The sequence below is a fragment of the Mustela putorius genome, unplaced genomic scaffold (genome assembly GCF_011764305.1).
Source record: "Mustela putorius furo isolate JIRA1106 unplaced genomic scaffold, ASM1176430v1.1 tig00000682_pilon_pilon_pilon, whole genome shotgun sequence".
NCBI lineage: Eukaryota > Metazoa > Chordata > Mammalia > Carnivora > Mustelidae > Mustela > Mustela putorius.
The window spans coordinates 3,134,231-3,148,623 of NW_025421443.1; the positions used below are offsets into that span (position 1 = coordinate 3,134,231).

At 36.1% G+C, this 14,393-nt stretch overlaps 1 protein-coding gene and 1 long non-coding RNA gene across 6 annotated transcripts in view; one reads left to right on the plus strand and one right to left on the minus strand.

The window, feature by feature from the left end:
- Positions 1-14,393, plus strand: part of LOC106007199 — a 121,860-nt gene that overhangs the window by 103,892 nt on the left and 3,575 nt on the right. For 4 of the 5 annotated variants that reach the window (XR_001181783.2, XR_001181777.2, XR_001181781.2 and 1 more), the window contains one exon: positions 2,838-4,768. This is a non-coding gene — a long non-coding RNA (uncharacterized LOC106007199). Of the gene's footprint in view, positions 1-2,837; positions 4,769-11,951; positions 12,044-14,393 lie in introns of those variants that run through there. The other variant, XR_006607592.1, reaches the window with a different exon arrangement.
- GLRA3 (glycine receptor alpha 3) overlaps positions 1-14,393 on the minus strand; it is a 194,628-nt gene that overhangs the window by 61,439 nt on the left and 118,796 nt on the right. Inside the window, exon 5 of the mRNA XM_013063301.2 lies at positions 5,072-5,154. Within this exon, the coding sequence (XP_012918755.1) occupies positions 5,072-5,154 (83 nt within the window). The remainder of the gene's footprint in view (positions 1-5,071; positions 5,155-14,393) is intronic.

Here is a 14,393-nt window from a genome sequence, read left to right on the forward strand (position 1 = left end):
GAACATCCAGATGCCCCTACAAAATTTTTTTAAAAAGTGTTTAGCTAACAACATATTGTTGAGTCTTAATATTTGTTAACATCTAGTTGGAAATCTCCTTATTTTGCAATGTGAATTTAACCTTTGCTTTTATTTTGTTTTTGTTTTTAAGTTCTTTGTTTTGTTTTGTTTTAACATAGGGTTTGAACTCATGATCATAAGATTAAGCTCTAAGCTGAGATCAGCAGTTGACATTTAACCGACTCAACCAACCAGGCACCCCCCATTTATTGTAATTATGGTACTATTGAAAGCTGTTTTTGCTCTTTCTGTGCTTCCTATATACTATATTTTCATTTCTTTTATTTTTCTTTCCCATGTTCTACTTGATGAACCAATATTTTGTAATTCTGGCTTGAAAGTTAGTTACTCCATTTTTGTTCCTTGATGCTATCCTTAGCTCATACATGGTTTTGTTTTTGCATCCATTTCCATCACGACTTCTCTTCCCCTGGACTTTCCCTGTCCACCTTTTCCCAGTGACTTCTTCCTACACAAGGAATTGTGTATCACCCAGGGTTTTAAGTCCAAGTCATGGATAGACACTTAGAGGTATGGGGTCATGGCTAGTTTAGACAAAATATACTTTTCTAAGTAATTTATTCACTCTTGACATTGTTCTTGCCTTAATCATTCTTCTCTTTGTACCAATAATATCCATTAACATCTACTTATAATTTTTAATGCAAATCTTCATGACGAACTCCTCAACTGGTCTTCCAACTTCTTCTTCTTCTTCTTCTTTTTTTTTTTTAAGATTTTATTTATTTATTTTACAGAGAGAGAGAGAGAGAGGAAGAGAGAGCAAAGGCAAGGAGAGTGGCAGGCACAGGGAGAGGGAGAAACAGGCTCCGCACTGAGCAGAGAGTCCTACCTAGAACTGGATTTTAGGACCCTGGTATCATGACCTGAGCCAAAGGTAGAGGCTTAACCAACAGAGCCACCCACATGCCCCTCAAGTCCTTAAAACCAGGGACTTTTGTGCTTTACGTATTGTGTGTCACCCAAGATATCAAGTGAAGTATATTAGATACTTGAGAGATATTTTTCAGTTGATTCTTAGATGAATAAAGATCCATCAGGTCACTTGAATAGTCCTGACCATTGACAGACATCATGGAACATTCATTGAACTTAAGAAAGTTAGATCTTGGGCACCTGGGTGGCTCAGCCTCTGCCTTTGGCTCAGGTCATGATCTCAGGGTCCTGGAATCGAGTCCTGCATCCGGCTCCCTGCTCGGCGGGGAGCCTGCTTCCTCCTCTTTCTGCCTGCCTCTCTGCCTACTTGTGATCTCTGTCTGTCAAATAAATAAATAAATTCCTAAAAAAAAAAAGAAAAGAAAGTTGGATACTGACAGGCCTTTGCCTTTAAATTATGTGCCTTTATTGCTTGTTTTCTGCACCTCTCAAACCAATTTGTTTCCTTTTTTCCTTTTGCAGTCAGCTCTCAATCAAGGCACAAGGTTCCTTACAGCTCTTGCTTTCTAGCAAGTTAACTTGTTTTCCAGCAGGTTAACTTTCATTTTAGGCCATTATAGAAAGAAAGAAAGACAGAAAGACAGAGAGGGAGGGAGGGAAGGAAAGAAAGAAGCACGAGAGAGAGGAAGGAAGGGAGGAAGGGAGAGAGAAAGGTGATCTAAAAGAGTTTACAAAAAAATACCTGAAAAAATTTGACTTCAGCAGCTTCTACAGCAACAAGATTTTCTTAGCATCTGCTGAAGATGTTTGATAAACAGTATCTCTATCGTGAGCTCAATTAATTTTTAATAAGAGAGCAGAAAGTGTATAATGATGGAAATATATGAAGGGGATGGGTGAGACAATCTAGTCATTCCTTACATAAGAAAATAAGAAAGAAGAGGAGGCAAGAGGCCCTGCTTTTCCATATTGAGTTTTTGATTAATTTGGAAATGTTCTGGGAAAGGCAGAAACAGCGAAAGGTCTTGTTATGTCAGCCTTTCGTTCTGTAAAATAACGCAGTATGCTTTCCTTATTCTAGAAAGGAAGCCCAGTGACCCAGTTATCCCCCAGGCACTCTACTCTTTCGCATCTTTCTTTAGTAACTAACATTCGTGGAGTAATAGATTTTACTCACTGTCCCACTCTCTCATCATGCACTTAAAATTTTTTTTGGAGGACTTCAGATTTGACCCTCATTGTTCTAATCACATTTGTCTTTGCCATCAATAACAATGGCTCTTTATTCAATTACCTTTAAAAAAAATTGTTTTTGGTAGCATTTGATACTGTTAAACAGACCACAGCACTTTCTTTTGAGGTTGAGTGATACTGATTTTAATTTGCTATCTATGACCATCCCTTGACTGGAAATCCTTCCAACAATCTCTAAATGAAGGCATTTCTAAAGGGTCTGTTCTTTGTTTCCCTCTATATTCTCTCCTTCAGAAATGTTATCTTATTATTTGAACCACTTTCTTTATGGCTTTTAATAGTGTATCCCCAGGTCTAAACCTTCCTTTTGTTTTTTACCTAAATTCCCCAAAATGTGAATATATTAAGATAAGATTTATCAATATTCCCTTCCACGTTTACTTCTCATCCTATGTTTTCTTCCTCTGTTAATGTTTCCAGTATGATTCAATTTACCTAAGCTCTGAACTCATCTGCTCCCAGAGACTTCACATCCATTTTGTATTTAGCAAATAAAGTACGGTAGACTTTGCCACCTTAAAGTATGTCCCTTTAGCATAAGGATTATTTTGAACTAAAGGTACTTGAAAAAACAGTAGCTATTAGAAGGGCATTTTAACCTCCCTTTTTTTTCTTCCTGAAAACAGGAGTGTTCCCTGTACTAGGACAAGAGAAACATCTTCAATGGGGAATTGAAGGCAAAGAATTTGGTACAGACCACATTAAGATAATTCTTGATCTGCCTTTAGCTTCTCTGCCTAGTTTAGCTACCTTTTCGTAATTGCCTCTCCTTGTTCAACCTGGTATAAGAACATTTAGGTTTTGCCAATTCTCAGAATCTTCATTTCATTATGAGGGATCCCATGTTACATAAATCTTCCATTAAATACATTTGTATCCTTTTCTCCCGTTAATCTGTTTTATGCCTGTTTAATTCCCAAGTCCCGCTGAAAAAGGGTAAGAGGGTGAAGATAAAATTTTGCCTCCCCTATGGTATCAACCTCTACTGTTTCTACCCTCTACATCATTCCCCTTTGTCCCTAATCCTATTCTTTGTTTTGGAATATTATGAAACCTTCTTAAATAATCTTTGTTCATTTGACTGAAAGAATCTTTAAAGATTCATTTTCTTGCTCCTAAATCTTGAACAACTCCTTCCTGCCTATTAGATAATATCCACCATGCCTGGTTTAGTAATGAGGGCAATAGTTTGTCTTCAACTATTTTGTACATGATTTTCTTTCTTGACACCCTTCTATGTTATGTACCCAATTTTGCAACCAAGATACAGAACCAGCCCATCCTCAAAATGCTTTCATGGTAGGGCTCAAAACAAAACAAAACAAAACAAAACAAAACAAAACAAAACAAAAATCTCCGCAGCTGGGAATCTTCTTTTTGCTCCTCTCCACTTATATTTCTAAATAGTTCCCCTAACTAAAACGACATTATTTTATTTTCTTTTCATTTGCTCAGTACTTTATTCATGTGTTTGCTTCACACTTAAGAACTACTCATAAAAGTCATGCAGTTAAGTTTAACAAGAAGGAGTTACTATCAGAGTAAGAGAATTTCCACTTCTTACTTGAAGAGAAACCAAATGGAGAGGCGTGCCGCATTCCCCCATGAAGTAGGCTCGCCATCTAGCGACAGCTCCTCCACACTACAAACCTTGCCTGGAGACCTGAGACTCTGAAGACTTCACCTTCCAGTTTTCCTCAAGGAATATGATAAACAGACGCTTTTTCCTCCGATATAACACAGAACCACAAGAAAAATACTGCATAATGCTTACATTTTTATGTTGTTAAACGTTGAAAACCATTTAAGTTTGGGTCGATTCTACAGATAATTTCAAAGAAACAGAAAGACGTGAAATGTTTGTGTTAACCTTAATCAGTGATGCGGATAGATCCACTCTGAAAGACGAGGAGTTTAAAGGAATGCTTGTAAGCTTGGATAAATCTCTGATAAAGTGTAAGAAATTTCTCTTCTCCTGAGATAACGCGTATAACATACCCAGCAGAGTACGCTCTGAATAAACTTTAGCAAAATGGCTCAAAGGAGGCATAAGCTTCGGAACCAGAAGCTTGTTGTCCCCACCTCCATAAATTGGAGCACAACACTCAAGCACTCAAAATGACCATTTTGACATGTGGAAACATGGGGACAGCCATATTTTTTCTGTGAATATTAAACATAGCATATACAAAATGCTTAGTCTCTAACAGGTACCCTATTTTTAAAATGGCGGTTTGTAAAGCCACAACTCTCAGTTATTAGATTGATTGTGGAGTGTGCAACGGTATGTGTACAGGTCTGGCATCTGTGTTTCAACCTTGTCTCCACTGTATTTTCTTGTTTGACCATGTGCATGCTATTTGGCTTCTCTCTGCCTCCGTTTCTTCTTCTATAAAGTGAAGTAAGCAATGGTAACTATCCAACAGTTATTATGGCAATAAGTTAGCATATGCTTATAAAATCCTTCAAACAGTATCTGATACATAAAAGCAATCAAAACTGTGCAATTGTGTTACCACTAATACTACATTAAAATAAACCTTAATAAAAAAAAAAAATAAAATGGCGGTTTGTTTTTAATTATTATTTTCTTTTTTATCTCTGACAATTTGTATAGAGATATATAGCTGTCTGTCAAGCCTAAAAACTGTTATTCCTAGGCCCTCAATTTATTTATCATAGTATAGACAGCATGTACTGAAAGAGATTACTTTCATTATGTGGTGACAGAGAACATGCCTGCTTAGTAAATATCTGACAAAAACAGTTACAAAATTCTCAATTATCTACATAATCCATTAAAATTTGTATTGACTACTTTTTTCAAAGTATTCAGAAAAAGCAAGTTGTCTGTACTTACAACTTTCCAGTTGCATTATACATGTTTGTACATCCATTGGAAAATTCTTGAGATCCATTGGACAAGAAAGCGTTAATGTCAGCCTGAAAAAGTTCAAAGTAATTATTTTTAAAAGTAATTTATGATGTCATATTAATAATCTGTTGTTCAGGGTACAACTGGGAAACAAGCTTTGGTTAGTGACTAAGAACTTTTCAAATAAAATTTGCTCCAGCTCGGGTATGTTATTTACTATGAAAAAGCTGTACCTTTATATATAAATCCGTTTTTCAGGGATGAGAAAAGCTGTATATTTAAGCATCCCTTCATATTTATTTGTTTTGCTCAATCATTCACTCCTTTATAGAGGACTATAAGTGTCTACAAAAGGTCTGTATTTCCAGAAAAGACCCTCACAAAGAAATCTGAGAGTGGGTTCCATAAAATTAATACCAAATGCCAAAGGGCAGAGTTCCCCAAGATCACATGTACAGCACATTGGAGGAGGCAAGTATATCCAGGGGATTGAAAAAGTGGGGTACAAGAAACAATCCTATGTGACAACTTTCAGTCATTTTTGAAACAGTTACGAAGTTGTCAGTGAATAACCAGCAGTAATAGCAGAGGAAAAAAAAAAAACTTAAGTCTCGAGGACTTGAAAATTCTAGCTGTTAGACTGGGATCCTCTGCTCTAGGACTAGAACATTTCACCAGATTTTACCAGGGTCGAGCCCTCTAGAATCTGTGTGGCATAATCCTGAGCTCACCAAACAAACTCTAATTTGGCTCCCACAAAGTGGGATGACCTAGATGGTGTAGTATTATATGTTGACATTCCAGATAATTCATAACTCGTGAAAATACACATTTTTTATTGGGAAAGATGATCTTGAAAGATTAGCAAGAACTTTTAGTTTTTGGATCTGAGAAAAAGAGGTCCAGTTCCAAACAAACCCAGGTTTATTCAAATAACATTCTTATGGGAGAACTCTCTAGCCATCCCCTCTGTTTAAAGTATTCCCACTGGGGGCGCCTGGGTGGCTCAGTGAGTTAAAACCTCTGCCTTCAGCTCTGGTAGTGATTCCAGGGTCCTGGGATGGAGCCCTGCGTCGGGCTCTCTGCTCGGTGGGGAGTCTGCTTCTTCCCGCCTCTCTGCCTACTTGTAATCTCTGTCAAATAAATAAGTAAAATCTTGAAAAAAAAAAATGTTTAAAGTATTCCCATTGAAATTCAGCATATCAGTGGGCACCTGAAGTGGTTTTTTTCTAACCTAAACTAAAATGTGACCATAGATAAATTACTTCACTTCACTATATTTCAGGGTTCTCATCTCCAAAATGAAAGTAATTGTAGTACTTGCTCTGAAGAAACATTGTGAGCAGTACATGAGTTAATACACATAAAATGTTTAGGCAAGTATCTGACACATAGTAAACACTCAATAAATATTAGCCATTAAGGATTACTAGTATTCTGCCACTCCCAGACTCCTCCATCTTCCTCATCCCTGAATTACATAGGAAGAGCACAAAGATGACTCAATTAAATCACATATAGAGTCGGGGCGCCCGGGGGCTCAATTGGTTAAGCACTGGACTCTTGGCTTTTGTTCATGTCATGGTCTCATGGATAGTGGGATCCAGCCCGCTGAAGATTTTCTCTCCCTTGCACCTGCCCCCACTCATGCTCTCTCTCTCCCTCTCTCTCTAAAATGAATAAATAAATGTTTATTTTTTTTAAATCACATATAAAACCTCCTTAAGCTTTAACAAAAAATAATCATCAGCACTATCAAATGTAACCACATTCTCCAAAATGGCATTTTTCATGTAGACCATAGACAAAGTTATAATAATGCATGTTCTATGGTGAATGCTCTTGGTGAGGCCTAATTCACATGATTTGAGATATATAAACAGACAGACATGTGAAGCCGCTGAATTTTTTAGAGTCCCAGGAGGATCATTTGACAATTCCTTCAAGTCAGAGTACATAACACACTAAAATAATTCATATGGTTCATTCTTAAAGAGCAATTTCTTGTGATTCAGCTAGGTTAAGTGATCCTGTGAGTACAATCCTGTAGATTTAAAAAGTTCTCCTCTGGAAAAAGGCAACTGTAAAATGAGGTGGACACAATGTTCTCTGTCTTGTGAAAGGGTTCATTAGAAGTGTATGCACAAGTATATTTTGAACATAGGCACATTAATTTTCCAAACATCCAAGGCTCTCAGGACAGCCAGTTTCAAATGTTGGCTTGGAGAATTAACTCTGTGACCTTTTGTATGGAAGCGAATAGCGTTCTCAGAATCTTTTCCAAGCTCTCACCATGCATGTGATGTCAAATTCATATCCTGACTATTTTTTTGGCACAAAATGAGAGACATTACATAATTCTTTAAAAGAGAAAGGCTTGAAAGGAATTATTTGGCAAAGAAAATCACTGTTTGTAGAACTTCTGTCATAAATCATATCCTAAAAAACATCTGTTTATTGACATTCTTTCTTTTGTTTAAAGTGTTGTACAATTACCTCTTCAACAACATATGGGTGAAAAAATACTTGTCAACCTGATGGGTGTGAACTAAATTTCTTCATCAAAACATTATATATAAATTAAAGATATGCTCTGACCACATCAAAAGAAAACGAAATCAAAAGGCAATTAATCACATTCTACTGTTTTGGAAATGAGTATCTTCTTGTGTAAGCAAGGACACTAAGTTCTCTTTCTGAGACAAGACACATAAACAGGATATGGTGTTCTTTATTTTCTCTTAAAAAGTCTTGGCTTGGCTTAGTGAAGTAGTAATGTTAAAATAGATGACTATAATCTATGACAAACAGTTGACCTGATTAAAATGGAGGTATTGTCCATTTTTTAAAAGATTTTGTTTATTTATTTGAGAGAGAGAGAGAGCACTAGCAGGGGGAGAAGGAGGCAGAGGAAGAAAGAGAAGCTGAGGTGGTAGAGATATGGTGCTGGATCCCAGGACCCTGGGATCGTGAACTGAGTGGAAGGCAGACGCTTAAATGAGTGAGCCACGCAGGTTCCCCAGTATTGCCCATTTTTAAACAAGCAACGCCTAGAGTATGGTGTCTATCTCAATCATTAAGTATATATATTTAAATAAAAAAACTTTCTGACTCTATTTTTGCCTCTTTATGAAACTAAAAAATATCTTTATTAGTTCCTAATATTTCTAAGTTTAATGCAATAAGAAAAATTACCTCTCTCCTCTTTTTTTTAAAGATTCATTTATTTATCTGAGAGAGAGAGAGAGAGAAAGCACGAGGGAGAGGGGCAGAGAGAATCTCCAGCAGACCCTGTGCTCACTGCAGAGCCCAACATAGGGCTCTATCCCATGGCCCTGAGATCATGACCTGGGTCAAAACCAGAATTGTTCAGTCAACCAACTCTGCCACCCAGGACCCTGAACAATAACCTCTTGATTAATTTTCAGCTTTGCAATATTATCTGTAATATCATAATAGGGGTAATACATCTACTGAATTTACTATGTAGTAGACACTATTTAAATACTTTACAATTTCTCCACTTACTCCCTACAACAAATTTACAAGACAAGTAAACAGTACTACCTTATTTTCTAAATGAGGAAACTAAAAGATCAACTTCAGTGGCATTACAAAAAAGAGATTAATAGGGCTGAATTTGCAAATCTGGGAGCCCAACTCTAAATTCTACACCCTTAACCATTAAGTATACTGTCTTTCAAAGGCATTGAAAGATTTTTCATGAGAATGGACTTTTTAATGAAATGATTCTTCCAATTTTATATTTATATAACACAAGAAATGACATATTTCATTCAGTAGTATTACATTTAAACCAAAAGGTGCATAAATGATTCTTCCTTCAAAATCAGTGAAATGGAGTTAAACTTTAGAAAATATAAGGAGATTCCCCATGGATTTTATAGATTTACTTGAGTGATTTGGTATTTCATTATGATTCTATAAAGATCAAAAAACTCTCAGGAGAGATTAGATTGCTGGAGCACTAGAAGGGAGATTGTAACTAAAGTTCTAATCTGGAATTTTGTTGAAATCTGATTTTAGAGATGATTTTAAAGCTTGTCAACCCATCACCACTGGAAACTTTGTGTTGTCGATGGATGGTTCCTTCAGGAAGCTTCTGTAAGCTAAGGACCTCTTCAGAAAATATGCATAATCACAGACATGCAAAATTCTCCTCACAACATCTATTTTGTGGTATTATAAATTGATTGCCCTTGAATAAACAACACCTTAAAAAGCATCTGTTGATAAGTTTGCTTTATCTATTAAAAATTTATGTTCCAAAAATAAATACACATTATATAAGTAAGTCTAAATTCTTTTCACAACTGAATTTCAAAGAAAGAGTGATTATATTTACTTTAAATAAAAATTGAAATTGTGTTATGATCTTTGACAAGTTGCTGTGCATAGCATTTTTGATCTAAAATTTCTTCCTGTTATTTGATTTTTAATATGATAATCCTACCATTATATAAGCAGTAAAGTTGGATGTGTGTTAGTATGTATTAGTAGTATTAGAAAGTAAGAAGTAGATAATACTTTTTAAAATATTTTATTTATGTATTTGACAGACAGAGATCACAAGTAGGCAGAGAGGCAGGCAGAGAGAGAGGAGGAAGCAGGCTCCCTGCCGAGCAGAAAGCCTGATGCGATGCAGGGCTCAATCCCAGGACCCTTGATATCATGACATGAGCCGAAGGCAGAGGCCTAACCTACTGAGTCACCCAGGAGCACCAATAGTAGATAATATTTAACTGCTTCCATTATCTCATGATGAGGATTTTGCCATCTCCCTTTTATAAGTGACAAAACAGAAACTTACATTAATAACTTACAAGTGTCCATACAGTGCTACTTTATAGATTCTGGAAAATACCAGCACTTACACTTTTGGGGTTTTTTTTGTTTTGCTTTGCTTTATTTTGTTTTAAGGGAAGACACAAATAACAACTTTACTCTCTGTTGTATGCCTGGCACTATGCTACATGCTTTATATACATTATTTCAGGCTCAAGGTAATTATTGCCATCCATATAAAAAAAATGAGCCTTTCCCCCACAAACGTGCCCCAAATCACAGCTGGTAAGTCATAGAGCCTGGATATGGTTTGGGAGAGACAGTCATCTATGGATCTCTGTGCGTTTTGGTACTCCTACCTCTTGCTGGGTGTACCAAGACTGTAAGGCCCAGACTATTCTTTTACCTGAGCCATTTTTCCAGGTTGCTTATATAGCTGCTAATTTTGAGAGGTGAGATAATGTTGTCCTTCTGGACAGAGAGGAGGCTTGCTTATTGCTTATAATAAAGGCAGTGGATTTCCCAAACTCAGTGTTCCACAGCTGGGACACAGACACACAGTGTGTGTTACGCTGATCCAGTGCTCCAGTGAAACTTGAGGGCAAAGTAGAAATTAGGTCAATTCACTGATGCTCATGTTGCTTGTGGTAAATAATATATTCCTTTATCTCTGACCCAGAGTCCTGTGTCTTCTTATGAGAAGCTCATAAACAATTAGCTTGTTTAAAAGTAACAAGCTGATTTTATAAGTAAGGTAAAACCAAATCCCAACTCAGAACATCTAGAAGGTATGTGTCTAGCTCCAGAGCGCTCCCTCGAAAAGGACTTTATTAAAAAATTTATCAGTACAATTCATGGATATCATTTAGAAGTTCAAACACACACACACACACACACACACACACAAAGTTCAAACACAAAAATACTGAGAATAAACTCTGGAAGCAAACAAAACAAAACAAAACAAAAACTGAGTCTAGAAGTTAAAACTCTATAGAAAGCATTAAAAAACAAACAAACAAAAAACCCACAGTGTATTTTTGCCCTCTCCATCCTGCCCTCAGTTCAGTTTTAGCTCCCTGGTGGCAGCCTCTCTTTAGACACTTGTCAATGATTTATAGTCCTACATCTCAATTGCTATTCTATTATGCTTGATTTTTTAAGTTTGTGAAATTGTCTATTATTTCTAACAAGGAAAAAATGTCTTTTATACCACACTTTGTGTACTTAATTCTCCCATGATACTCAAAATTTAGTTACACAAATATTTACGGTTAAATTAATAGTCAGTGTTTACATGTTATGAATAATTAATTACTATTCACTGTTAAGCATAGTTGTTTGCTATAATTATAACTCTCATGTAACATTTTGTTTTCCCTAGTACTAATAATTGTCTCATTTCAATAATCAACAAATTCCCTATCAGAGCTACAAATTCAACAAACCCTCTATCAGAGCTACAGTGTCGCTTTCAATAGCCATTGCAGCAGGCAAACTATCAATTCCTTGTTTTTCATGGAAATCTCTGTTTTTCCTATTTTTTCTTTCTAATCAGATATTAAACCTCTGTGTTGATGTGCTGATTTTCACATTCTTTCTCCTTGTAGTGAGTACGAACCTTTAATAAATAAAGTGTAATAAATAAATGAATAAATAAATAAATGATATGTAGTAAGTGCAAACCCCTACTGAATGAAAAACAGGAACAAATTGCAAACTAACCACATAGCAAGTAAGCCTAGACCATATGGGTGTAGTGATAAGATTAGCGCGGAGTAACAAGTTGTAAATATTTTTTTGTGCGAAATATCGTACACCAAAACATGTTTACGACGTGTGTATGTTTTTGGTGTGTAAGCATAAGAAAAATAAGTGATGTAATATGTTTATGAAGGAGACTTAGCACAGTATATAAAGAGGCATCGGGTTGCACTGAGGCGAAGCGAGTTTCCTGTCGGGAGAACATCATCCCCGGTGCTACCGACGCCCCAACAGTTTCGTTGCCGACCACTCGCTGGTTCTCAGTCTCAACTTCTGTGGTGACCTCTCTGTCTAGATTGTGAGGCGACATCTCCTTCTCCGTGACGTCGTCAGCGGACCCTGACCAGACCACGATAGTGGTGCGGACCTCGTCCCAATAAAGATCAAGTGAGTTACATCATATCCATCTCTCTATCTCTTCTTTACACATTGCGACCTCCTGGCGGGACCCAGGGGTTTTGCTCGCGACACTCCTCTATTTCTTTGTATCTTGATTCTACTTTTTGGGAGATGTCTTCACTTCAGCTTCCAAATATTCTACTGATTCTTTTTCTCACTTTGCTTTATTCTTTGCTCCTGTTATGCTCTGAATGATTCCTTTTATTCCTTTCTTATTTCATGCATGTAGCTATCTCATCTGTCCAGGGTTTTTTTTTTTTTTTTTTTTTTTTTAATGGTCTCTTCTGCTCTCTGTATTTTCTCGAGTCAATCCTTTTCTCTTTCTTTAATTTTCTCCTCTTTTCTCTTTATTTCTTCTGTGTGTTTCTTTTGGCCTCTGCTTTTTTATTTCTTTTTTAAGATTTTATGTACTCACTTGAGAAAGAAAGAGTGACAGAGAGGGGGCAAGCAGGGGGAGAGGCAGAGGGAGAGAGAGAAGCGGACTCCCTGTTGAGCTGGGAACCTAACATGAGGCTCAATCTCAAGACCCTGGGATCATGATCTGAGCAGAAGGCAGATGCTTAGCTATCTGAGCCACCCAGGCATTCCATGGCCTCTGCTTCTTTTTTGATCATTACTATTATAGAATGTTCTCAAATGTCTGTTTTTATTTAAAAATAAGGTAAGAAAAACCATTTGGAACTCAGTTAGTAGCAGATGGTTCACTGAGTAATGGGCTTAACAGTAGAATAATAACATGACCGTGCAGATTTTTTCTTGGTGGTTCCCCAATGGTCATATCTGTAGATATTTTCCCAGAGGTACATTCTTCTGACTACTACTGCTCAATAGAAGAGGTTTAGGACTGGCTTTCAACATTTTACGGAGAACAAACATTTCACCATACAGTGTGAAAACATCATGTAATCTCCATTTTCTTAGTATAATGCCCCATGACAGATGTCAGCTGTACCTGGAGTCTACTCTTGAAGCTCATGGTAGAACCTTCCCCAGGTTTTCCATCCTCTTTCTGCTCATTCCAGATGGCAAAAAAAAAGTAGTTCCTAGTCTGAAGGACATGGACAAGAAACTCAGGAATAGAAAGCTCGGTCTTCTTTCTGCAGATTTTAAATCAATTCTTGTCCTTTTCTTTCTTATCTAGCTTCCACTTTCTGAAGTCTTAGATACCTTAAATTTCTAAAAGTTTGAGGATATTATTTTCTTCCTTTTGGGGTCCCTCTCTGTAGCTCAGATTTCAGTTGTGCCTGTTAAGTTAGTATTCACAATGCATTCATTTTCCAGTGTTCTAAAATATGTCATAATCGCTCATCTGTCACTGTCGTTTTTCCACTTTCATCCTCCTGTGTGTTAATGCCTTTTTTACTCCTTACTCAGTTTATTTCTTTGTTTTAGGAGGTGTAAGAAGGAAATAGGAATAAATGGATAAGTTCGATCGATCAGGATTTCCAGGACAGTCTTTAAACAAGCAAGAAAGCCAGGTCTCTCATGAAACATCACAGATGTTCCATTTGTAAATTGAGTGAGATTTTTTTTTTTCTAGCACAATTTTTGTTAACAAAGAAACTGCCATTTGAAGATTTTAAAATCCTATGAGATTTCTAAAAACAACTCACAAAAATGAATTTATTCTGATTAAGTGAGCATGGTTGTAACAAACAAAAACAAGGAGCTAAGAGACATCTGTTTTATCTGAACTCATACTGAAAGACAAAAGAGACAATTCAGAATCATTTCATAACTTTTCTCAAAAACGTTGCCAAGATACATAAGCAATTCTTAATGCATGGCCCATTTTCCAATCCAATAGGACTTGATATAAACAATGAAATATCTATAACCTCCTATAAACTAAATAAAGAAAATAAATTATGGAAGTTTTAAGATAATAATTTTATTTTAGAATATTTCTCAGGTGTGACACAAATCATCAAATACATCCTTTCAACTATTGTTTATTGATTTTACACCTGTTTAATATTTAATAAACAGACAAGGTTGAATAAGCTCTCAAGTTCAACAGTCAAGAAATTTTAATATCAGTGTTTATATTTTGGTATGAATTAATTATGTTTTTGTATTATTAAAAGCTATATAGTCTTAACTGAAATGTAAATAAGGTCTTTACTAAAGAATGACCAGAGAACCCCAAGGAGATCAAAAAAATATAAATATCTGAAAAATAATTTATGGAAAATGAATTCCAGACAAGTAAATCCAAATATTTCTTCACCAACAAATATTTTAAGAAGTATGCATCTGTAAAAATATAATCACAGTGTATGAATCAGCTATCATTCAATTTGCCTTTAAACTGTCCACCAATTTCGCTGATATTAAG